This window comes from Falco rusticolus, chromosome 8 (genome assembly GCF_015220075.1).
Source record: "Falco rusticolus isolate bFalRus1 chromosome 8, bFalRus1.pri, whole genome shotgun sequence".
NCBI lineage: Eukaryota > Metazoa > Chordata > Aves > Falconiformes > Falconidae > Falco > Falco rusticolus.
Window position 1 is genome coordinate 29,811,992 of NC_051194.1, and position 23,790 is coordinate 29,835,781.

General features: G+C 43.5%; 1 protein-coding gene across 2 annotated transcripts in view; it reads right to left on the minus strand.

Moving 5' to 3' along the window:
* Positions 1-8,186: 8,186 nt before the first annotated feature.
* The window catches only part of MGAT5 (alpha-1,6-mannosylglycoprotein 6-beta-N-acetylglucosaminyltransferase), a 129,519-nt gene continuing 113,915 nt past the window's right edge, over positions 8,187-23,790 (minus strand). The window contains exons 14-18 of one of the 2 annotated variants that reach the window (XM_037397296.1): positions 23,567-23,713; positions 18,967-19,083; positions 18,054-18,128; positions 13,807-13,964; positions 8,187-12,126 (exon numbers count right to left, since the gene is read on the minus strand). In XM_037397296.1, the coding sequence (XP_037253193.1) occupies positions 11,928-12,126; positions 13,807-13,964; positions 18,054-18,128; positions 18,967-19,083; positions 23,567-23,713 (696 nt within the window). In that variant the 3' untranslated portion in view covers positions 8,187-11,927. The remainder of the gene's footprint in view (positions 12,127-13,806; positions 13,965-18,053; positions 18,129-18,966; positions 19,084-23,566; positions 23,714-23,790) is intronic. The other variant, XM_037397297.1, reaches the window with a different exon arrangement.

Below are 23,790 nucleotides of genomic sequence, written 5' to 3' on the forward strand. Positions count from 1 at the left end.
AAGCCAGCTAGTGTCATGGAGACCTTGTACGGTACGTGACAATAGAAGAGAAAATAACTCCTCGTCTAATTTACTGAGACACTCCGCTCTAGCCAGCCACCCTCAAAGGTAACAGTTTCTGTGTTAGTTTTCTTTAGTAAATGTCTGTGCCAGTCGATTTTTCTAGCTATGAGATAATAAGTGTGCTTCCAGCTAAGCTAAGCGAAGGTGGACTTTTCAAAAGCTGAAATAGCTCAAAAGCACTTGGACTAATCACCTGAACCTTGGCACTGGCCCACATCATACTTTGCTCGGTGAGCACAGCCACGGGAGCTTCTCAGCGCTGCCAGATCCTCGTTGTTGTGCCCAGGACACAAGGAAGGAGCTTCAGTGTTCATGCAAGGAACAGCACTGGCTAGTACAGAGACTGCAGGCTGACACTCGGTAAAGTCTGGCCAGACTCTGAATTGCAAATTAATCCCTGAAAGTGACTACGAGTCTGAGCCGATGCTTTGAATTTGGCCACATTGTTCAGCAGAGAGGGAAGCTATCAAAAACCCTCACAGGAAGGATTACAACAGCTGCAGTCTTGAATCCCAAGCCCTGCCCTGCATGCACCAGGTAGGCATGATGTGTATTTCAATAAGGGAAAACAATAACATTCCATTTAGAGCTAAAAGCCAGAGTTTTTGAACCCAGATTGTCATGAAAAAATCACCGGTCTAACATCCCTTGCTGATTTAGTCCCATTTCACTCTTAGCAATAGTCGGTAAGCCAGACAGCGGCAGAAAATTGGAGCCTCAAAAGAAGCTCCTTACTGAAAACGATGTTCCAGAAATGGTCCTGGAGCAAAGACCCCAGACAAGAAGCTTCTCAGATGTGGGCACATTCAGCTTTAGGTGTCCCTGCATCTGGGAACGTAACCACGATGTTGCTCACCGCCAATAATACCATTTGCATTTTCTGCCATCTCAGCTGCCTGGGAAAAAGCGTAGACACTTCTGGCATCTTTTTGGGGGCCAGCTCATGGAGATGCTAGGTCTACTAGACAAGTACTAACAGGTGGGGGTGGAAGGGACCTTCCATGGTCATCTAGGCCATCTGTTAAGCCTTAACAATACACAAAGCAGGAATGTCTGTTCCCAACCTGAAGATCCATTTTTCCTAGAAAGTCAAATTTATACTTGAGAAAAGTCTTTATTACTGATTTTCTTCTGCAGTCCGTGAGGATGGAGCGTTAAGCAGACAGCCACGCTAGCAGCAAGCTGCCGCGGCGGCACCCGAGATAAGGAAACACTGAAGCTACTTAACCAGAGATTATCCCTGGGGTACACACGCTTCTGTGGATGCTTCAGCCGGGCTCTGCACGTAGGGAAGCATTTCGCTGTGCTGGCGGCAGCTGTGGTTTCTCCCCAGGGCTCCCAGGAGCCTGCTGCCCGCTGGGCACGCCGGGGCTGTGACAAAGCCCAGCAGCCGGCCCGCGCCTGTGGTTACTGAGGGCCGGTCACTACGCGGGAGTAGCCCACAAAAACACATTCCTGCGGCCTGGCATGTGGGTCCAGGTTACGCAACGGGAGAGCGTAATTAAATCAAATAGCAGACAACCCAGGGATGTTTCCCTCTCCTGTTCCTCCCCCGTTTTCCTTTCAGCCACGAGATCCGTGTTTGAGGTGGCGCTGAACAGTTCTTGGAAGTCAGGGGTCGGGCAGCCCCCTGCCCGCTGGGGAACCCCAGTGTGTGCAGGTCCGGCAGGGACCGACCCCACCGGAATGCAGGGAGGCTGGCGGTGCCTTTTGTCCAAAACCTGCATGGAAGGGCTGCTCTTCTGAGTTAGTTTGGCAGGTACCTACATCCCATTTTTCCACCAAACCTGGTATCCTGAGCTCTCCCTGAGGGACACAGGCCTTGCAGGATTGTCACCTGTCACCTCACCACCGAGCAAGGAGCGGAGCAAAGGCAACACCTACCCGCAAACAGCCGAGTGCCAAGAAATACCAGCCTCCTTTCAACGGGGCAGCCCCCCCAGCAGAATCCAAGCCTGCAGCACAGCCTTGAGCAACACCAATTCCTCCCTCCTACGGAGGCAGGGAGGAGATTAAAGCTAAAGGGGGGCTCCAGTGCCAGAGCAGCTTTCACTGCAACGATCCGCGGTGCCGCTGACTTACAGCGCAAGCAACAGTTCCCTGCCGACGGGCCGAAGGCTCACACCTTGGTACGTGTTCTTTAGAGGTGGCCGTACTGTTTCAGCGGTTTTTGTGGTGGCTTCCCTCCTCCCAGCCGCGCACCAGGCAATGCCTGCAGCCGGCAGCGCTCCTCCAGGCCCTGCAGCAAGTCTCCCGCGAGGGGAGACCCCCGAGCCATGGCTCCACAAGGCAAAGCAGGACGAGACAGTGAGACAGAACAGCTGGAACCTGTTCGGTGCAAACAATATTCAGTTTTTTGGCAACAAAGACCGACTACCAGGATTTTGCTTAAACGCAATCTCCATAATCGGTAAAATAATAAAATGTTCACATCCCAACGGGCATAAACATAAACAGGGGGCACTGCAAGGCACTGAAGTGGGACTTTCCCTCCCTTGCCCCTGACGAGGCAGGGTCGGTGTGCACTGAGGCATTTGAGAGCCGCACAAAGTCCCAGCAAAATGTTTCCAGCTGTGGACTCTCTACTAGAGGGAGTCTGAGTGAACCCAGGCTGAGTGCCTGAGAGCTGAAGTATTTCGTGTTTAAGCTTCCCCAATGATCTTTCCAATACAGCTGCGTGGCGCGTGTACTTTTTATTCTAAACTCCAATTTCCATACATTTTTTTCCATTATGCGACTGCAACACAGCCCACAGCTGACTCAAGCTGCTCACCATTTTACAGATGTCTCTCTGTACTGTCAAAGCTGAACAATAATCAAGGGAATGAAACAAGAAGGAAAATGTTTCCAAAAATAACCAGAATAAGGGACTGAATGACCAGCATCCTCCACCAATTCATTCTGATGTTAGGAAACATTTGGTGGTATGTTGAAGAAAACATACCAACATATAGAACGTTGAATAAAACGGAACCAACAAAAACTTCACCCCTTTTAACCCGAGGTGAGCTATGCCAAGGAAATACCCATAAAAAGGGGTGACTGGCGAAGGATATTCACATACCTGAGCTCACTGGAACTAACATAAGGTTCTTGCAGAAGCACCATCAGCAGCGCGCAGCAGGAAACCATCACGTGGAGCCACGATGCAATGACCTCCCCCGTTCTGGCCAGTGAGTATGCCAGACAACCGGATAGCCAGACCCACGGCACCAACCCTCACCCAGCCCGCAGGCATTGTGCCCTCCCACTTCACTGTGACACTTACAGTTATGCTCTTACCAGTGTTGTGTGCCATTAACTGGGACAGGGAAAATAAAAAAGGGCCCGAGTTGATAGTTACTGGCTTCTGTGCTATTCTGACTTCACATTAGCCAGTTACATGTGGCCACATTAAAAAAAAAAAAACGGACAACAACCCACACACAACAAACGTGGGGAAAGGTAGCGTTGTAGGAAATGTTGCAAGAACTTCACTTCTCTCCAGTGCAGTTTTAAAAAGTACACATTTTTTGAAGCAGTAACAAAGAGCCGGCCTTCCTTTTGGTTTCTTTTTCGGTGGGTAGGTTTGGATTTTTTACTATTCATTTTACTCCTGCGTACTGCTCCCGTGTTAACCGTTCTATCGCTCTTGGGACACCTCCATCGAAACCTCTCTCCATCCCTAGCAGATGCTGCTAACAGAGGACCCTCCCCTCAGTCTCGGCTGGGCTAACACCAAGCGAGGCGTGTGCGCAGGAGCCTTTCAGCAGAGCGGGCGCAACGGCAATGAGCGGGCAGGTCCGTACAAGTAGTTTCATGCTGCGGCCATTTGTCTTTTTTGATAGATGTGCCTACAACCTCCAAAGTGATTTCACATGGCCCCTATCCAGCGCACGGAATGCACGCCCCCGTCACCTGAAAACACCCGTTCCCAGCCCTTGGCTGCCTTTGGCCCAGGGACCTCATGGGGCACCCGCTGCCCACAGCCACGGGGGCCCCGACCAGGCGTGGGAGCGATGCCGAGTGCGGCAGCAGGCCCAGGTTTACACCTGATCTCTTGTTCTCCACACAAGTATTTCATAAGCCAGCCCAGCTCTTTGCATTTGAACTTGGATCTTGAAAGTCAACACTCTCTAAAGCTGTTATTTTACCACAACGTAGCTTTTACTTCCAAACTCCGTATTGTGCCAGTAAGTCTTGTATATCCCATGTGCCACTGCAATGCCCCAGTCTTCCTCACGTGCTAGAAGTTTCTAGGAAAATAAGAATTCCTAACTACCCTCCTAAAAGGAAGCTTCATTTTATCCATTATCCAACTTGGGTTTGAAGCAAAACAAAGCAAAAAGGTAATTAATTACTCGCCTGTTGTCCTTACGGCCAAGATGCGGGTAGACGGGACTGTTGATGGGACTTACCTGTGAAGAGGGGGCCCAGCAACAGCAGTGCCCGCTGCAGAACTGCAAGGGTAAGCCACACAAACGCAAAGTGGGATAAACGGCAGCTCACAGACTTCCCATTTAAGCACAAAACAATCATAAATCCAAATCACACAAGAAAAAGGTTTATTGAAAAATAAAGTTCTCCCTAGTTTTTTTCTACAACAGTGAAAACAAAGCATTTTTCTATGCCATTAAAGTACAGACATTTACTTTTCTAATAATAAAATAAAATAAAAAAAATAAAAAAAAAATATCCCATCCTATTGAACCCCAGGAACTTGACAGTATCTGAACCAGTGTTCTGTTCTTTCTCAATCAAACTGCTTGAACGTAATATAGTGGAACACAACAATTTACATAAAACAAAGGATCAACCTTATAGGAGAGAATTCAAACCAAACACTCATCGTACCAGCCTGACCCTGAAGTTCTCATGCCTCATGTACATATAAAAACTCTCACCGACTCCAAATTACCATCTGCAAAAAGCAGCAATCTTTTAGTTTTATAGATTTCAGTAGAGTTTTTTTTCCATTTACAGTGCTACAGGGATTATTCAGACTTTGACCCCCATGGAGAGAGACAACTCCAGGGAATGAATCAGACCAGAAGCCGAAGAGCTGCCCCCAATTGCCCTCTGGAGGACCTGCCTGCAGCAGGCAGCCTAGCAAGCCCAGGGGCATCAACTTCTCCAAGCTCACATTAGCTTTGCAGTTATTCCCTTACATTTTTCTTTTAGCTCTTAGAATCTTCAGGGTAACTTTTCTCATAAAATTGACTCTTTTTTTTTTTTTTTTTTTCTTTGGTAAAACCTGCCATTTCCTCCTCCTCCTCTGCTGTATTCCTTTGCAAAAAAACCCAAATAAACCCACGACTTCCTAAAAATATTGTTCACTGTCACTGTACTGCATCGGACCTGTTAATGAGCGTAACAAATTAGTTCTGGGTATAACCCTATTAAAATTAACTGCCTTCAGACAGCAATTTCACTTGATTTATCGGGTACCTATTTGATACTTCAAACTAATTTGCAGCTGCTGGAACCCAAGCCAGGACACGTTGCATGCACTTCGCCAAGTGCCTGGATGGCTCCAGTAAATGCCACAGCGTTATTTACATGCTCCTTAAAGCCAAGGGGTTTGCTGGCTCTGGCAGGACCCTGCCTTTGCTGCGGGGCCGGCTGTGAGCGGAGCAGCACTGAGCTAGGGCTAGTAATTTGCACAGTGCGGTACAGACCCGTTTTCCTGCACAGAGAAGCGGCCGTGCCTTACCAGTGCTGTGAAGGGTGAGGACAGTGGGGTCCGTGAGGTTTCGGTTCTGGGAGCCCTTGCCCAAGGTGACAAACTGTTCCCACACACAGCCCGCCTAAGGTAAATGGCACCTGCATCCCATCTTCCCGGCAGAGAGGAAGGTGTTAGTCACCAGATTGATTACAACTGAAGGTTTTTAAAAGCATTTTCTGTCTGTGGAAGGTGGAGTTATTACTCATCAAAACCTTTTAGGACCCGATTTGATTTACCCATTTAATAACCAGGTGGCTTAGCGCTGTTGAGGGAGCCCTGCTGAACTGAAACACACTCCTGTATGTTCCTAACCGTACGGATATGTGAAGGATTACACCTATAAAAGCGAGTCCCACAGGCAACAGTTGCACTTTGTTGTTTTTCCCTGGAACGTGAAAGAACATGAAGGATGCCTCACACCTGAGGCATTCTGGGGTTCAGCCTCTGCTATTTTCAACACGTTCCTACAGTAAACATTTTACACTTGATACACGGAGTTTGCTGTTTACACATTCCATTCAAATAGAATATTCAGAAATTACTAAGTAGTTTAAAAAAAACACCTATAGAGCTGCTTAAAAATATGAAGACGAGATTGAAGTCACTGCCCGTAAACCAACATGTTTTGATGTTACATTTACAGCAATATTATTAAAGCATACCTCAATGGAACCGTATCTGTCCCTGGCCTTTTCAGCCTGACCGAAAGCATACATCTGTCAGTGCATTATTCTCCTCCACTTTACAGTGGTCCCTAAAATGATGGGACCAAAGGAGAACTACAAATGGAAAGAGATGGCAAGTCCAAAGTTGAAGGCATAGCAGCTGTAGGGCAAACATCACAAAAAAATAGCCATGCCAAAATGTTAGCACCCCTAGAAAAAAACAACTGTGAAATTGTAAACGGATAACTACTAGTCTCTTTAAAAATAAACAAAACAACAAACACCCTGCCCCTCCAACTCTAAACTGTAGGCTGTAGCTATTTAACCAAGTTTCCAACTCATACTGTAATAATAAGTAACATCAACTTAGTGATGATATATGCTGTAATAGCCAGCAAAACGGGCTCCCGATATATGTACAATAAAACCTGCAAGTGTTTGGTCTTTATCTTGTAAGATACAGTGCTTTATATTTATTAAAAAGGGAGAGCTGCTTTTTTAATTTGAAGAAAAAATGATGGAGGAGTTTTGCTATCACTGAAGCCAGTGGGAGTCATGAAGTTAATCAGGCTTGGATGAGATTGTATCTAGCCTCGTTCATCCCATTTAATTCATTTTACTAGCAAAATCTGCTCCTGAAATGCACTACAAGCGAAATACGTACCTGAGAAAGCAATTTAGATTGTTTATGTGAAAAGTGCTGCAAACTCATCAATCAACTTTGTAATTTAGATGGGCCACTCATTTTTGAGAGGGGAGGACATGTCTTTCATATCAAGGGTAAGCCAAGGCCGTTGACTAGGACTTTAAAGGATAGTAGCACATCATGATGAAGTGAGGAGAGGAGGCACGGGCTGATGCCCTGATTTGTGGCTGGTACCAGCAGAACCTTTCAGCAAGCCTGAACGCTTGTCGGTAAGTGAGCTGCAAAAGCTGGCACGAGTAGCTGGGAGCAGCGCTGAGCGGGGCAGACACAGAGTCCTGGCTCTGTCCACCACCCTGTTCCGCCATCTCCAGCTGACACGGACGGGATCAGCAGCCCTTTTGCAAAGTACTCCTCTTGCAGAAAAGCAGTAGCATTAAAAAGAAAAACATCTGCCATAAGCTGAATACCCAGAGTTCCCTCCACAGCGAGAGCTGTGAACTCGGGTATTGTGTTCTCCCGGTAGCACCAGGAACCGCCCCGAGCACTTCAATGCACAGATGTCTTTATTCAAAACCCCAACACCTCACAAGCTTTAATGTGGCTCTTCAGTGCTCCTGCTGATCGCATCAGACACAGCTGTTTCTAGAGGTTTTCTGTTAGCATTGACTCCTTGGGGAATGCCATGGCTTTAGATTGCTCTCTGGTCATTAAACAGACATCACACCCCTGCAGGAGCTCTCCCGTCAAATTACAGACAGTCAGTAAAGGGTATTCTGCTTGCAGAAGCAATGTTTTGCAAGAATTATTATAGTATCTCTTCGCTTATGAATCCTTACCTTCTAGTTTTAGAACAGATTTCTCCACTACTTAAAAACATTCAAAATTCATACCGCTAAGCTGGAGAGTCATCAAGCACCGTTTTTACCTGTAATTAGTGTTCCATTATACTTGTTCAGACAGTGTCCATATTCCAAACACTCATCCAAATCCCAAAGAAAGTAAAAAGAAAGGCACATAAACATTAAATATTTGTAGGAGAAACATAATCTGATATAAACAAGCAAACACACAGCTGCAACTATAACTTTACAAAAAGAAACATAGAAACTAAGCAAAAAATGCAAAAAGCAACTCTGTTTATACATGTGCAAATCAACTTGCATATATGAAATAAATGAGGTTTTTATTGGCATTTTTAAACAGTGTGTATTTACCAACTTTACCTTTCAAAGGAAAGCCTTTTAATGTTAATTTTAATAAATATGTAAATGCTTCTCTCAAGTTCTCTAATCTCATCGGAACAAGATTTTTGAAAAAAAAAAAACAGGTCACATACAAAAATACAAAATTTTAAAACAAAGAATGTCTTGATATGAGAGATATGTTTAAACGCTTGTAAAATGGTTTTATATTTGACTTTTGACATTTTTTCCCATCAGTCGCTGATCAAGATGATATTCAAATGCAAGTCATGCAAAAACCTGATTTCTGAGTAAAGGAAGCTGCAAGCTTTACTGTCAAGACTGAAAAACAGTAGCACAGTCCCATCTCTAATATCCTTGTTTAAGTGCAAGAGTTGGACTACACCTTTGTTCTTTAATTAGGAAGGGAAATAGTCATGGAACTCGGACAGAAGGCTGCCCTCTATCCTGAAATGTGGATATATATTATACATTTTAGTAAATCATTCAAATTTTTCAATAGTCCCACATGGATTTGCCTGAGTGCTGATCTGTGGAAGGATTCACCTATTTCTCAATGCACGCACAAACGCTGCTGTGTGATGGGGGAGTGCTGTGTCGGGTTTAGTGAGCAATGTTTACATGTAAAGTTTATGCACTTACGGTTCTCATAGGATAGTCTCCTTTTACACAAATTTAGACCGAAGCTGTACTTCCTACAAGTAATATTTCCTCTGAAAAGAGAGTTTGAAATGAATAACAGAGGCCTATCAAGTCATAGGGCTTGATTCTTTTTTCTTTGAGATTAATGAGTCTTCTCTATAGGTTTCAGTAGAAATAGGATCACACCCAACTCGTTCTGAAGCCCATTTAGACATTCTGTCCCTGGCTGAAACGCAAGCGGCACTGGTGCTGGCGCTTTCATTTTTGCCAGTGTGCAGTAATTCAGTTCAGTAGACTAGAAAGAAACAGTGCTAGAGCATGAAAAAACCAGAGCTCGGAATAGACTCTCCCTGCTATGGTAAAGGCAAACGTAGCATTGAGCAAAACACTAGACCAGAAAAATCTTATAATAACAAGTACCAAACCCCTCCCATCTCTAAAGGTTTAGAGGCAAAATAAAATGCAATATGTCATGTGGACCATACAGTGGCAGGGGTGGGGCGGGGTGGGGAACAAGCAAATATGTATTTACAGCAAAGAATTACACTACAGCAAAAACTACATGGTTTGCATTCTTTTAGTGCACACATACAAGTCTTTTGTTTCTGACATAATTCTGCGATGTGTCATTCCAAACTAAATTCCTGCCTGAAGAACCTCAGGCTGAACTGGTAAAGACAAGTTCTGCTGTTGCCTTTACTTTCAGCACCAGGTAGAAGTTGACAGACTTTGATATGCAGGATTTTCCAGTTGCACAAATATGCACAGCTACGCGGGGAATATTTTATATAAATACAAAATGAATTGTTGCGCCTGCTCAGACCCATCTCCAATCCTCCTCCCCCAGCTTTTCCAGGGTATTAAAACTATTGCAAACTACAGTTGTGCTGACTGAAGCAAATGCTGAGCTATGGTAACGGTACGGATTTTCATACTAGTTCGTGTTTTCTTTTCATACAAAAACTTTGCCTCCCGTTATAGAACCCAGCTGTTCTGTTTCTGGAAAATTACTCTGAAATACAGCAGATTTTGTCATCATCACAACCCGGTTCCTGGTGACCCTGCTGTTCAACAGCCCACACGTATTCTTTTTTGGATCCTCAACAAGCTCTCAGGATTAAGCTGCTGTGTAGTCCACAGCAATGTTATGGAGTGTTACAGGATAATGCTGTCAGGAGTGCTGAGGCAGGAAATGAAAAACTTGAAAAAGCTAATTCACTGCTTTGAAATTGAAACTTTATACTGTTCTGTGCTCTTGTCTTGAGACTTTATCCACGATGAAATAGCATTTCTCTTGCTTGGTCTTTGGTAGGTCAAGAGAGACATCAATATCCACACACACGGAAGGAACGCCAGTTACAAGAAAAAGCTGAACCCACCAGATATCATCCAAAAAAGGAAAAGTTAAAATATCTCTGCTTTTCACTATCACCTGGTAATGTTTGTTAATCTTTATGAACAAACCCTTAACGTTAATTTGAGGTTTTCATCCAGTACAGTCAGAGCACGTCCAAATTGTAAACCTGCAGACTACGACTACTTTGAAAATACACTGCAGATTTGTTTCTCGCTAATCTTAGCATATCATTTCCTGACTGCAAATGGTGCTGTCAAGCATGCCACCTTCTGCTGAAAAAAACCAAAAATTAAATCTATAAAAAGAAGGTGGGTTTAATTTGGATTTGATTTGCTGTTTTAAAAAAACATGAAGTTTGATTTGAATTCCAAATTTTTGAATTGTTTTATTCTGAATTTGTAACTGGTGTGCCTGCTAATAATAATAAAAAAAAAAAAAAAAGAGAAAAAAAAAGAAAGAAACACCTCCCCCCCAACCAGAAAAACAAAGAACCCACCAGACTGATCAATTCTTTTCTTAGCAGTTGTTTGTCTCCTCTTACTTGTTCTTTAGAAAAAAAAAATCTCTTTAAAAACCTAGCTAGTTATGAAGACATTTTACATTTCTACCATACAATAATTATAGTTAGCTTAGTTTAACCTCTCTATGTCATTCAGCAACACTTTAACTACTGGAAGCCGTAGCAAACCGAGGCTCTAACGATAATATTGCTCCAATGATGCCGAATACTTTTTGCTTCACACAGTATTTCTAGTAGACAGACTACAACAGAAGCATGGGCAAATTCCAAGGATTACTCTCTAAATGGGACCAGTAAATTGTGACAAGTCCATTCCAAAAAATGGTTGTATGTTTTTGTAGCTTTTCCACACTGAAGTATGCCACAACCTTAGTCAGTTGTCGAGTCGCCAAGATGTGCCACACGCTGGCAACTGCCTGTTTGCTCAGCCGTGATACTCTCTGTTTAGGCTGCTCTGATGCAGCAGCTGTGATGCAGACAATACCTTGTTGTATACAAAGATTTAAAACGCAAAAAAAGAAACAAGAAACAAGAACTGGGCCCAGATAACCCAATAACAGGGTACAGAGCTATCTTGTGATTCGGAGTTCTTGTGAAGTGAACCACTTCATAGCCATTGAAGCTAAAGCAGTACCCGAAACAGTGCACCTAGAATAAAATGTTAGTCTTCCCTCCCCTGCTCCCCCCTCCCTGAAGCACACTTTTTTTTCAATTTTCTACTGAAATGAAGCTGAAATCCTTTAGCTAACCATGATGGGGGATGTCCTAACTCATTAAAAAAATAGAAAACACTTCACCCAAACAACGAAAAAAGAAGTTTGATGGGTCTGGGAATTTTCTACAAACTATTCTGTGCAGTCATCTTCAAATCACTGTAGAACATGAAGCTCATTTCTCTTCACAAACAGATGAAGGAATCTGAAGAGTTACACTGCAAATGTTCTTACAGGAAAAAAAAGATCAGTTAGCTGTTTGTTATGAATGCCTCTTCTCTTGGTAGATAATTCTGCCCAGCAATGATAGCTCTGCCTGCAGCGAAAAACCTGGACAAAAGTGCAGGAAGTAATAAGTAGCTCCTTTCAAAACTACTTACATTTTGTCTTCAACTCTAAAGAAGCTCTGCTGCTGCTATAGGCAGTCTTTACAAAGCGCAACCTGCCCCTTAATATAGTCTCTGCAGGGGCAGACTCTTCTGTGGGTTGGGTGGGATCCGGCACAGCTGAACAGTAAGAGGTCACCTTGGAAAACACAGTGCTTCCTTCTTCCGTCAAAAGAGGGGACCAGAATATCGTTTGCAGACTCCATGGTGAGACATTCAACATTATGCCTAAAAAGCAAAGCAAAGCACATGATGTAAGTCACACTGGAGTTTACAGGAGTCCGGTAGTTTTCATCCTTCCTCACTAAAACTAAAATAAAATGCTATATGCATCCGAAGTCAAGCACATTTAGAACTGCGGATTTCCAGAACATGACCGATTTCTTTTCGCCTGCACAGATTCTCTCTGCAGAGGGCAGTACAGCCTTTCCAGTTTTACTCTGCTTCCTAAAGGTTAAAGAAAGAAATAAAAAAGGAAAAAAGCCATGCTTTTGACTGTTCCCCAAAAGCATACTATTTAAATCCACCATGGATTTCTAGTAAAACAAAACCAGAGAATCTGAACTCGGGAGATCTTCTCACTGAATGCAGTGGGGATCTCGCCCAGAGAAGCCACACGGTGCCCAGTGGCTCCCGGTGTGGTCAGCCAGACTGCCAGGGTGAGGGGTGCTGCTTCCCACAGCAGAGCAGGACCCACCGCTCCACGAACCAGCTAGCACTAGCTGGCCGAAGGAAGAAAAAGTCTAGATGCTGCTTTCTGACCACGGAGCTTAAGCATGAGAGTAGCAATTCCAGCGGAGGCTTGTTTTTCACTTATTCTGGAAACACTGGTAGCTTTCAGCGTTGAACAGATTTTTTTCCACAGAATTACAATTTTGTCTAGACAGCTAGAAAAGAAGCCTGACAAAGTTTTTATATGAGCTGCTTCTGAACTCTATTGGAAACGACAACTTTTCAAACAAAACACAAAAATGAAAACCTTCTTAGCAAAACATAGAGGCAGAAAAACTATAAAGCAGCTGTTTGTTGAAGCCCAGTTTTCATTCCAAAAGCAACACAGACACATTCTGAAAGAGGCAGCACCTGAAAGCAACATTAATTTCCTTAATGCATAGGCGGTAAGTTTTATAAATGGGTACTACTACCTCTAGTGTACAAGGGTTAACAATTCTTTACCTAGGACAATACTGTCAAAAGATTTGCAGAAACAGTAATTGCTAATTTCCAGTGAATACAGATGTTTCAATATGGATGCTAATTGTGACCAAAGAGGGACCTCAATAAGTAAAAGCAGCGCTTTGTAAGTGCTATATTTAAAATCGTGTGGACAACTGATACCACATTGATCACACAACGTGTACTGAGTTCTATTTACTGCAACAAAATGCATTTTGTTTCTGACCCAGCACGGTTAGGATTAGAGCTGAGAGCCACGCAAGTTCTCTAACTCTCAGAGAAGTACGGCAAAAGCCATGGCAAAAGCTATGGAACAGCACACCTGCTCAGCCAGGGCTGCAAAGGGTCCACCCCAACACAACTGTAGCCCTGGCACCTGCGATTCCAGCAGCACAAGTAGCTTTGCTCAGTGCAAGGAACCCACAGCAAAGGGTGCACACAATAGGGGATGGAGGGCGGAAGGAAGAGATGTATATTTTTGGCCTCGGTGCTGTACTTCTCACTGCAAAACGCGTGCTACGTGGAATGGTGCTCTCAGCACAGCAGTAACTTCTCCAATCCACTACTACAAAGAACTGACAGCTAACCTCACAGCTTGCTGCAGCCACACGGACAGTGCTTTTCTCTCCACCTTGCCTTCTCACAGAATTCGTACACTAAACTTCATGCGTGGCAAAAAAACAGTGCAATGAAAAGTGACCAAATAATATGTTTGTGCTTTAAGGTACTTACCTAAGCAGAGCTTTGTCCTTGTTAAGATGCTGGAAGAAGGAAGGCTCACAGATGAGCTGGCTTTCCTGACAAACTTGTTTACAGGATTTTCCAGGTTCAGCGATTTTGACTTGAAGGGCACTTAATGGGGGCCACATCACCTGCCCGTGACAGAAATCCTGCAGCGACAGATTATATTTTAATATGATACATCCAGTCCCTTGACACCAATTTTCCTCATTAGTAAAATAAGTGGTTATTATCACCCAAACACTCATTTTTCAGCTCATTTCAATTGTATTAAAATCAATAATTTAAGCACATTTTAAAACATTTTTTTTTTTAGCATGAGGGAATCATCACCTTTGATTGCCAATTGAAACGTGGTAGTTTCATTCATCCTAAAGAAGCTCCTTCCCAACCTTTACCTTTTTTATTTATTGTAAGCAACTCTAGCTAGACTCTACTTCTGCACAGCCAGCCCATCCTGGCTTTCTCAGTGACCCCTCTTTCACTAACTCAGTACTAGCGGAACTATTTTTGTAACAGCACAAATATCAGGAGGAAGTTCTGGTAGGAGATGAATTCCAGAGGCCAGTTAGCCTGTAGGTGAGAAATGTCTCTGGTGGCCCATGCAGAACCACGTGGAGAAGATCAGGGGACTCGCAGCGCAATGGAGTGGAGCTAAACTCATAAAAGACTGAAGATTTCTATAAAGCAACCAGGATTCAAAGAGTTTATTTGCTGCTCTTGGTTGAACTGCTAGTAAAAGTGCTCTCCCAACACTGCAAAAAAATTGTCTATAAATAATGCAAGCAGTCAAGTGTCACCGCAGCAGGAAAAGGGAAGGCAGAAACGACATCTATCTAAATACACCTGCTAATGAAAATATTCAAAGACAAGTTCTTATGGTCTTGACATTTAAAATGAGAAAAAGCCAAGAGAAAATATTTATCACCGGTTTTGTATAACATCCCATGATACTCAGCCATTATTTTAACATTTGGCAATTCTCATCAAAAGGCGATCAAAAAATCTGGGCACAGTCTGTCCATGGTTTGCTTTTTCCTGACAAAACTAATACTTGTATGAACAGGTCCCGCACTGTGACCCAAAGCTTAGAAGGGCTGAACTACTTGAAGTTTTAATGAAGCTAAGAGCCCAGGTCATTTACCGGTTCTCAGTATCAGTTTGGTGGTTTTCTTCTCTGTTTAGATTTCCTCTGCTAAAAGAGGAAGTTTTCCTAATCCCAGGTCCAACCATAAATTTAGTATTATACAACCATGAATCACAGAACATCTTCAGTTGGAATGGACTCACGAAGACCACAGAGTCCAACTCCTGACTCCACACAGAGCAACCTAAAAGCTAAACCACATATCTAAGAGCATTGTCCAAATGCTTCTTCAACATTGACGGGCTTGGGGCCATGACCACTTCCCTGGGGAGCTTGTTCCACTGCTTGACCACCCTCTCGGTGAAGAGCTTTTTCCCAGTGCCTGTTCTGAACTCTCCCTGATGCAGCTCTGAGCCATTCCCTTGTGACATATTTGAAAAAACTGAGTAATTTTAGAGCATATTTACGGCAGAATAGTTTTAACCGCCTCTAAAAAAACAGGTTGACAATAGACGGTTGGAGGTACCTTTTAATGAAGTTGTTTCAAAAAGGTCATTTTGCTATTTGGACTTAAGTGCCCTGCTTATTCTGTCCATTTATAAATCTATTTAAAATACTAGATGCCAGAGAAAATCTCTATAGGTTCAAAATCCAATCCGATACAGTAATCTATACTATATAATACTGTAATAATATCCAATATTAAACTGTGATATCGCATTGGATTCACAGCTGCTGCAGGCAGAAGTCAAAGGTGTTCAAAGACAGCAGATCACTTGTGAGGCTTTGCCTTTTGCTGCGGGCTTCGGCTTTTAACATCTCTTAGTTAAAAATTCTTCCCAGAAACTGGGCACCCACAGCTTGGTGGGCAGCCTCCCTCAGCTTATGCCACCCTGAAGCGTGTCTCAGCGTACATCACCTTCACAGCTACCAACACACAGGGCTGTGTTTCAGTTTGCTGTCTCTGGCTAGTTTTCCCATCAACCATCAAAAGCAACTGAAATTTGGGAGCTTCAACCCAGTCTGTCTTGCCCTACAACCCTACATGCAGAAGAGTAAAATAAAGTAAGAAAAAAAGGATGTTACGTAAACCAGAAGGTTAAGCTTCACCAGAGACTGTATTTATGTTAGGTTTTACCTCTAACCATAATTACAAGGTGAGACAGGCTCAGTCCTGCCATCAAAGAGGTGTCCTCCTCCCTCTGGCTTGTCTTGCTCTTGGATAAATGTCCTCACTCCACTCGCTCCGCCAGGCTCTGGTGCTCAGCTGACCCTCTGCTGAGCCAAGTCAGTGCGCTAACCTAGCAGAGCCCTGCCAAAAACGTTTCCTGCCAGGTTACCCAATACTCTGCTTGACCACATCTTTCCAAGTCAGCACGCCTGTTCCACCAGCGCAGCCCGCCTCATCCAACAGCTCCCAAGCGCGCAGCAGGGAATCTGCAGCTGCTTCGGCTGCAGTTGCCTGGCTGCTCCTTCGATGGCAGTGCCAATTCAAGCACAGCCCCATCCTTGCGTTGCCACCCTACGCTGGCTGCTTGGCAGAGCTGACACAACTGTTTGTGCAGCCACAGAGCATACAGGATCAAGGGGTGGATTCAGCAGATGGCACAGATGCACCTGACAGCCAGGCTGGGCCGCTGGCAGGAAGGAGTGAAAGCTGTTCTAATCCAGCTGAAGGTGGCTCTGCTAAACGTGGAACCACAGCTCACGGGAATTTGTGAATAGTTCTTACTTCAGACCTTAAAGATCTTCAGCCCAGCTGCCGGATCTGAAGATTCAGGGAATTCACAAAACCTTTCTCGTGAACACTGTTCTCCCTCCTGATCCTGACCCAAGACCCCAAAAGGGAGACTCCGGACAACTTTAAATCCTACAGATTCACCATCTTACAAGGTGACTTGCGGGCAAGTGTATCTGGCCCCATCCTCTTTACCTTCAAACACCCCCTGAAGGCCACAGTCCCGTAGTTAATGCACCCCACAACCTCTGACCCAGACCAACTCCAGGCACCTTCGTTCCTGTTCCAGGCTTGTGCTGCTTTCTCTGTTCTGCCTGCCTCCCACCACATACTCTTCAACATAAAGTCTCAGCCTTTACTTTTCCTTCATCTGATGTGTTAATCAGCCACAGTGCTAATAATGATGCCTGAGCATCCTGGGGGCTGTGAAACAATAACAGTTTTTGACAATTAGTCAAAGCAATGAACAAAATTACAGCGCTCTATTTATTTCCGAGAAGCAGGCAGTACAGGCCAGGGCTCAGCCCTTGGGGGTGGTCCAGGGGGGAGAGACAGGTTTGCCCCACGAACGCTACCTCTGGATTGTGTCTTTTTCTCCCTTACACTGAACTTGATTTCACCCTGTATTGACAAAACCCCTCCATTAGAGCTAACTTGGGTAAGAAGAATCAAAAGGAGCAGAGGTGCTCTGACAGGCTATGCCATCAGTGCAGCAACAAAAAGCTTAAAGCATTTTTTGGCAGGAAACTGGAAATAGCTCTGTTATCTACGCTTCTGACCTGAAGCTGTGTCTTTCTTTATTACTATCTTTAATACCCCCCCAACTTTTAAGAAATGCAGGTACAGGAACAGAATCAGTGCTTCTGAAAGAAATCCTGGCAATAATCTGAGATACAGGTGATTCCTATCTCGCTTCTGCAGCAGCCAGAACAAAAGGCAGAGCTGGCTGCTGCAACAGATCTGGCCTTGGCCAGAAGGCCCAGCAAACACAGTTTCTAGAAATCAGGATCCCATGTAAATCGCTGCAGTTTATTACTCCAACTCAGTATCTTCTGCTGCTCTCAGCTGGCAATAATGCATGGGAACCGAAAGCCCTTTAAGTAACCGTTTCCCAAACCATTTAAAGCTTTATTGATTGAAACTAAATACTTGAAACATCCACCCAGAGGCTTTAGCCTAAGTGCAAATCTACCACAAAAGTATCTCTACATTTATGTGATACTTCATGATCCAAAGATTTTTTTGTGTGTAGACAGTTAAAGAACTCGCATATACACTGAAAAATTACTTTGCACCAAGGGCTGCCCAGCTATTATTTCTACTTGAACAGCAACAACACTGAGAAGCTTCAAAATGGAGAGGGTTCTCCCTTCCCAACATAAAACAGGAGTCATCCACAACAGAAGTTCATACCTGTCTTTCAATAAATGCATTCATCCTCTGAAGCATTCCCTCACAGGTAAATTCATAGGGCAAATAAGGGTCAATCTGTGGAAACAATGTGTGTTAAGGTTAGAGGTTATTTTGTTTAAATTAACTTCGTAAGGTGCTGCATGGTAGCTGCTTGGATTGCAAATACTACATTATAGCTTAAGTAGCAACAATAAACAAACTCATTAGCAAATCACAATTTCACAAAACCATCAGCAGTTTACACTGATTTTTTTCTCCCTTGCAAAGGCAATAAAAATTGCTTAGTGATTATCTTTAAGGAAACTCAGGGTATACTGCAAAGCTATAGATATAAAGCTAGCCTGAGACCCTACGGGATTCCAGAGCTCCAGCTTTAACTAAGTTTCAGTTCTGGAGTTGAAGTGAAAAAGAAAACATTATGACAAAAAAAGAATGCGGTATCTTTGAAAATCACTTCAATCTTTTTATTTTCCGCTTGAAGTGCCCTCATTACAATTCCACACCGTAAGTGCACAACCACTTCAGTGGCGGTTACATCAAGGCTAGAAAATCAGTCAAAGGAGCGGAGCATGTATTTGGAGAGCCTGCAATGCTCTAAGGATCAACAAGGCAACTTCCACACTGAATGCACAGGAACAGACTGCTGTATAATTTACATAGGAAATTCACATTTCTATACAAATTCACTCACGTTCGTTTTTTTCAGGTAAAAACCTGACTGATCCAGTACTAAAACATGATAATCAGATACCACAGATATGTAATAACAATTTCCCTCCCCCCGCCTCCCCTGCTCCGTATCTTACCACAGTGCAGTACTCTGCTTTAATTAGACTAACATCAGGAAGCACTCTATATGCAGCACACAATATACCCACAAGTGCTGATGACAAAGTGAGGACACATTTCTCACCTTTTGATTCAAAATTGATTTCACAGCCTTCTCAACTTCAGAAAGATCATTGATGTCTACAGTCCAGACATGGGGCTTCCCAATGTAAACTTCAGCATAGGGATGCTGAGACGTCAACTGAAAGGAAGAAACAAACGATACTGGTAAAAATTAATGTGTCAGGCTATCATTCCCTCTCACCCTCTTCATCACTTTTTGGACGAAATGCACTAGGCTAATGCAGGAATTCAGTCAACGTCATTCGTTCTAAATTATCTTTCAGATATTCTGTGTTGAAATATAGAGAGTGAATTTAGTTGGAAAACTGAAAATCAGATAATAACACAGATCACAAGTAACATCTATGCACCTCTAATTTGTGGCTTTGATCCTCTTAACGACCCACATCAGAGAAGACTTGATGCTTACTGAAACTACTTTTCAACATGACCCTGCTTCTCCACGCCGCTCTCTTTTTCACAACCCATAATTGCTACTAGTCCTGGTTAGACCTGCATGACTCGCTTCAAGAGATGTCATCCTCATCCCGTCTCAACTTCAGACAACGTCCTCACCCTGTTTCTCCTTCGAATTTCAAACATTTCCAAGCTTCTGTGAGCAGCAGCGAATAAAGATTCATTTCTATCACTTAGGATGAATTCTGACTCTCGCTGCTGATAGTACAAGAGCAACTTGACCTCAGTGTTTAATGTTGTTTTGCTCACCACTTTGTCAGAAAGCATATTCAATAAATACACAAGTAGATAACTAAGAACAATCATATCAGAGATTACTTTCAGAACTAGCTGGACAGCACAAAGTAATTTTATGAAAGGCTGCACAGGAGTGAGAAGAACAGGCAAATGAACACACTGAGAGAAGCAAAAGCTGCAGAAGGGAGTTTTTCACACTAGCCTCACAAGACAATTGCTTCATAAATAAATACAAAAAACCTCCTACAGGACAAATTATTCACAGGCAACTTTTATACAGCTGCCTCTTTATGCATGATACAAAGAAAAACCTAGAGAGTGCAAAAGATCTGAAGCAGCAAACTGCACCTGTTGGAGTCTTGTCCTGCACTAGGCATACACCGTACTTGGAACTCTTCCTCAATCAATGCAAGAAACTACTTTACAAAAATTTTGCCTATTGCATTTTGGTTGTGGACAAGAGAAGCCAGTCTTGTCATTATATCCGAGAGCAGTGCTCCAGGGGCTCTGGCTGCAGGGCATGGGGTGGTGAGAGCTCAGGGACTGCCTGGAGGACTGCGGCTGCTGGGCCAGGAACTCCGGCTGCTCCTGCACACAGACAGCTCCCTGCACTCACCTGCAGCCCCCTGTGCTGTGCTCCCATCGGCGTATTTTAAATTCCTCCAAAAGCTCCAATGCGTCTCGAAGACTGACATATTCTAACCTTTTTTCAATAGCCGCTGTATGGACTTAAACATTTGGGTTACCAAGACCGAGTTCCCAGGGCACTTCTGTCTGGACTTCAAATGGCCAAAGCTACATTCCTGTTGCTTTCAGTAGTAACAAAAAACCTACTGCACCTTTAAAACTATGAACGTAACACAGAGTTCTAAATTCCACAAAGCTTTAGGAATCATGCCTTAGACCACTCTTTCTCTACTGTCTCAGACGAAACAGCAATGTTAAAGCCAGATCTGATCTGGAAGATGAACTACTAAACTTCTCAGACCAGTAGCTGTTGTATTAAGAGTAACGTACTTTTATTGCACCAATTATTCTCCACCTATATTCTCAAAAAATATTAAGACTATTTCCCAATACTGAAATGCTTTAATTAGCCAAGGTTTAATGTTTCAGATAACTCAGGAGATACTCCCTCTGCCTATAATTAAAATCTGTAAGAATTCTTATGAATAGATTTGGAATTAATTTCTAATTTCAGGTCTTTTTTCCTTCCTAAAAGCATAAAATGAATGAAACCACACCCACCAAATACACATTTCAACTAGATTTAGCATAGAATGTCTTCTTGTTTTCTTTCGGGAACAGGGTAGAGGGAATGGGAAAAAAATATTGGTACAAATATTGGTACAAAACAAGCTGCTTGAAGGTAATTTTTTCCCCCACTGCCTCTTTCCCCCAGCAAAATCATGTCCCAAGATAAAACAACTGCTAAGCTAAAATGAAAATTGTCATTTTCAGTTTTTGTACAGATACTTTACTACAGGACTCCATCTTTGGGGTAAAGGGGAAACAGTTAACTCCCCCCAAGCCCAGTAAATTCTACCTAGGACAAGAGAGAAATAGTGACTTACAGTGGTTACTTTACAACAGTACTGAACACGGGCTTTATCTTCAGATTCATCTATGGATAATCAATTTGCAGAACCAACAAGCTCTTGTTGTTCTCCATCAACACTTGAAAAAACTGAAACATTTACTGACTCTTAATCCCAAAGAACAAGCACATAGATTACTGGAAATCGGATCTAAATGCAGTTGTGAAAATCAGTTAGAGAAAAGGTTATTCTCAGGATAGCTCAGCAGAGCATGTGAACCCAGTAACATTTGTGAACAACGTTCATTATATTATTTTGTACTAAAGCAGTCAATAGGGATTATTTTTCTGTGCAAGTCAGGTTCACAGCCACATGCCAGTGGGGCTTAGCATGGCATTCCAAGCACTAAAATTCCTAATAAAGAGTTAGGTCGGTCCAGATTATTTACTGAGTCTGACCAGTTATAGCATCTGCGTACAGAACAACTGGAAATGGAACAGTCAAGCGACCCACAGAAGAAAAGCTTTGAAAGGTGCCATGCCCAAGGAGAAAGTTTAAACAGACTTTTCCCTCATTACTGCCATCTCCTTTGTTGGCAATGCAAACTGTGAGAAGGGGCGAGTCTGAACTCATGTCCTGTACGAGCTGAATGTATAAGAGGCTGAAAGGCAATTAGAGTCCTGGATCATAAAATCATAAGGAATTTATGTTCCTGGTTTCAAACAGGAAACTGTCTTTTGCTTATCAGCTAGCTGGTGCTGATCAGTACACGATTTATATATCCAAGTGTAAACTTGAACTGAGAAATATAGCTGTGCAAGGTTCTCATTGTCTGTTACCAGACGACTTTCCCTTCAGCTAAGTATGTAAAGAAAATACATATATACACACCTATGAACAAGACACGGTCACAGGCAAAAAGTACTAATGTCAAAAATGGCCACGTGACTGTTAAATGCTTGCAAGCGGTATAGGCTACACTTTACCTATTCCAAAGTCAGTGCCAGGATGAGGGGCGAGTTTACTTAGCCTCTTTTTTCTCCTACTAGAGCTAAACACAAACTGGCTGTTTTGAAAGCTTGAGGTTTGGTTTTCCCGTTCTCTTAAAGAGTCAGTTCTCTAAACATCTTCAGTGTTTAACCACAAACACGGTGGGCTGTGACCATTAACAACACAGCTCAACAGTGCCTTGAGCAGGTCTTTTCTGGAGGAAAAAAAAAAAAAAATCCTAAAACATACACACAACTACTCACTAATGCCATTTTTATAATTTACTTAAACACCTTTTTACTTCCTGCACAGTACACAGTAATGTTTGTTTCTTCAACAAAATAAAACCACTCTCAAATGACACATCACGTATCGTATGACATGATCTGTTCCTTGGCAGAACATCAGGTTTTCAAGGGAAACTTCAGTTTACGATCTATCAATAAGAAGCAGCAGAATATACACGAGGCAAAACTACAGGTAAAGCTTAACAATATGTTAATGAATAAACTTGGTTTTTCTACAAAAGTAAGGACTGATAATCCCATCAATGGCTAAAGAAAACAACAGTTGCACACCTTTTGCAATAAACAGTGAACATTTGAGAGCAGCCCGGAGAAGAAGGACGTTGGGAGCTGTTGGGTGATGAGAAGCTCAACATGACCCAACAATGTGCACTCGCAGCCCTGAAAGCCAACTGCACCCTGGGCTGCGTCACGAGCAGCGAGGCCAGCAGGGCGAGGGGGGATTCTGCCCCTCTGCTCAGTGCTCAGGAGACCCCACCTGGAGTACTGTGTGCTGCTCTGGGGCCCCCAATGTAAGCAGGACGTGGACCTGTTGGGGTGAGTCCAGAGGAGACCACGAAGATGATCAGGGGGCTGGAGCAGCTCTCCTGGGAAGACAGGCTGAGAGAGTTGGGGCTGTTCAGCCTGGAGAAGAGCAGGCTCCGGGGAGACCTTACAGCGGCTTCCAGTGCCTACAGGGGCCGCCGAGAAAGCTGGAGAGGGGCTTCTTACAAGGGCGTGTAGTGATGGGACGAGGGGGAATGGCTTTAAGCTGGAAGAGGGTAGATTCAGATTAGATATCAGCAAGAAATTCTTTACTGTGAGGGCGGCGAGGCGGTGGGCCAGGCTGCCCAGAGCAGCTGTGGGTGCCCCATCCCTGGCAGTGCTCCAGGCCAGGCTGGATGGGGCTGGGAGTAGCCTGGGCTGGGGTGTGGGTGTCCCTGCCCGGGGCAGGGGGGTGGAACTAGATGTTCTGTAATGTCCCTTCCAACCCAAACCATTCTATGAAGCATGCAATTTTTCCTATATTGTGTTACTAAAAAAAAAAATCACAACATTTTTCAATAAAGAAATGAACAAGCTTGAGAAAGCTTACCTCTCGGAGTGTTGGTTTGCCTTTGAAAAATTCCGTGTTTTTGCTACTTTTTGGCGGGTTAAATCTTAAATTTAGAAAAGCACATCCATTAGCAATAGCTTCTAAAGGAGCCGGCCCTTCATATGGAAATCCAAGACCAACAAATAGCTGAAAAATAGAAAACAAGGACTATCTTAGTTTTTGTTCTTTACAAAAACTGAAATGTAAGAGCTAACTTAAAATAA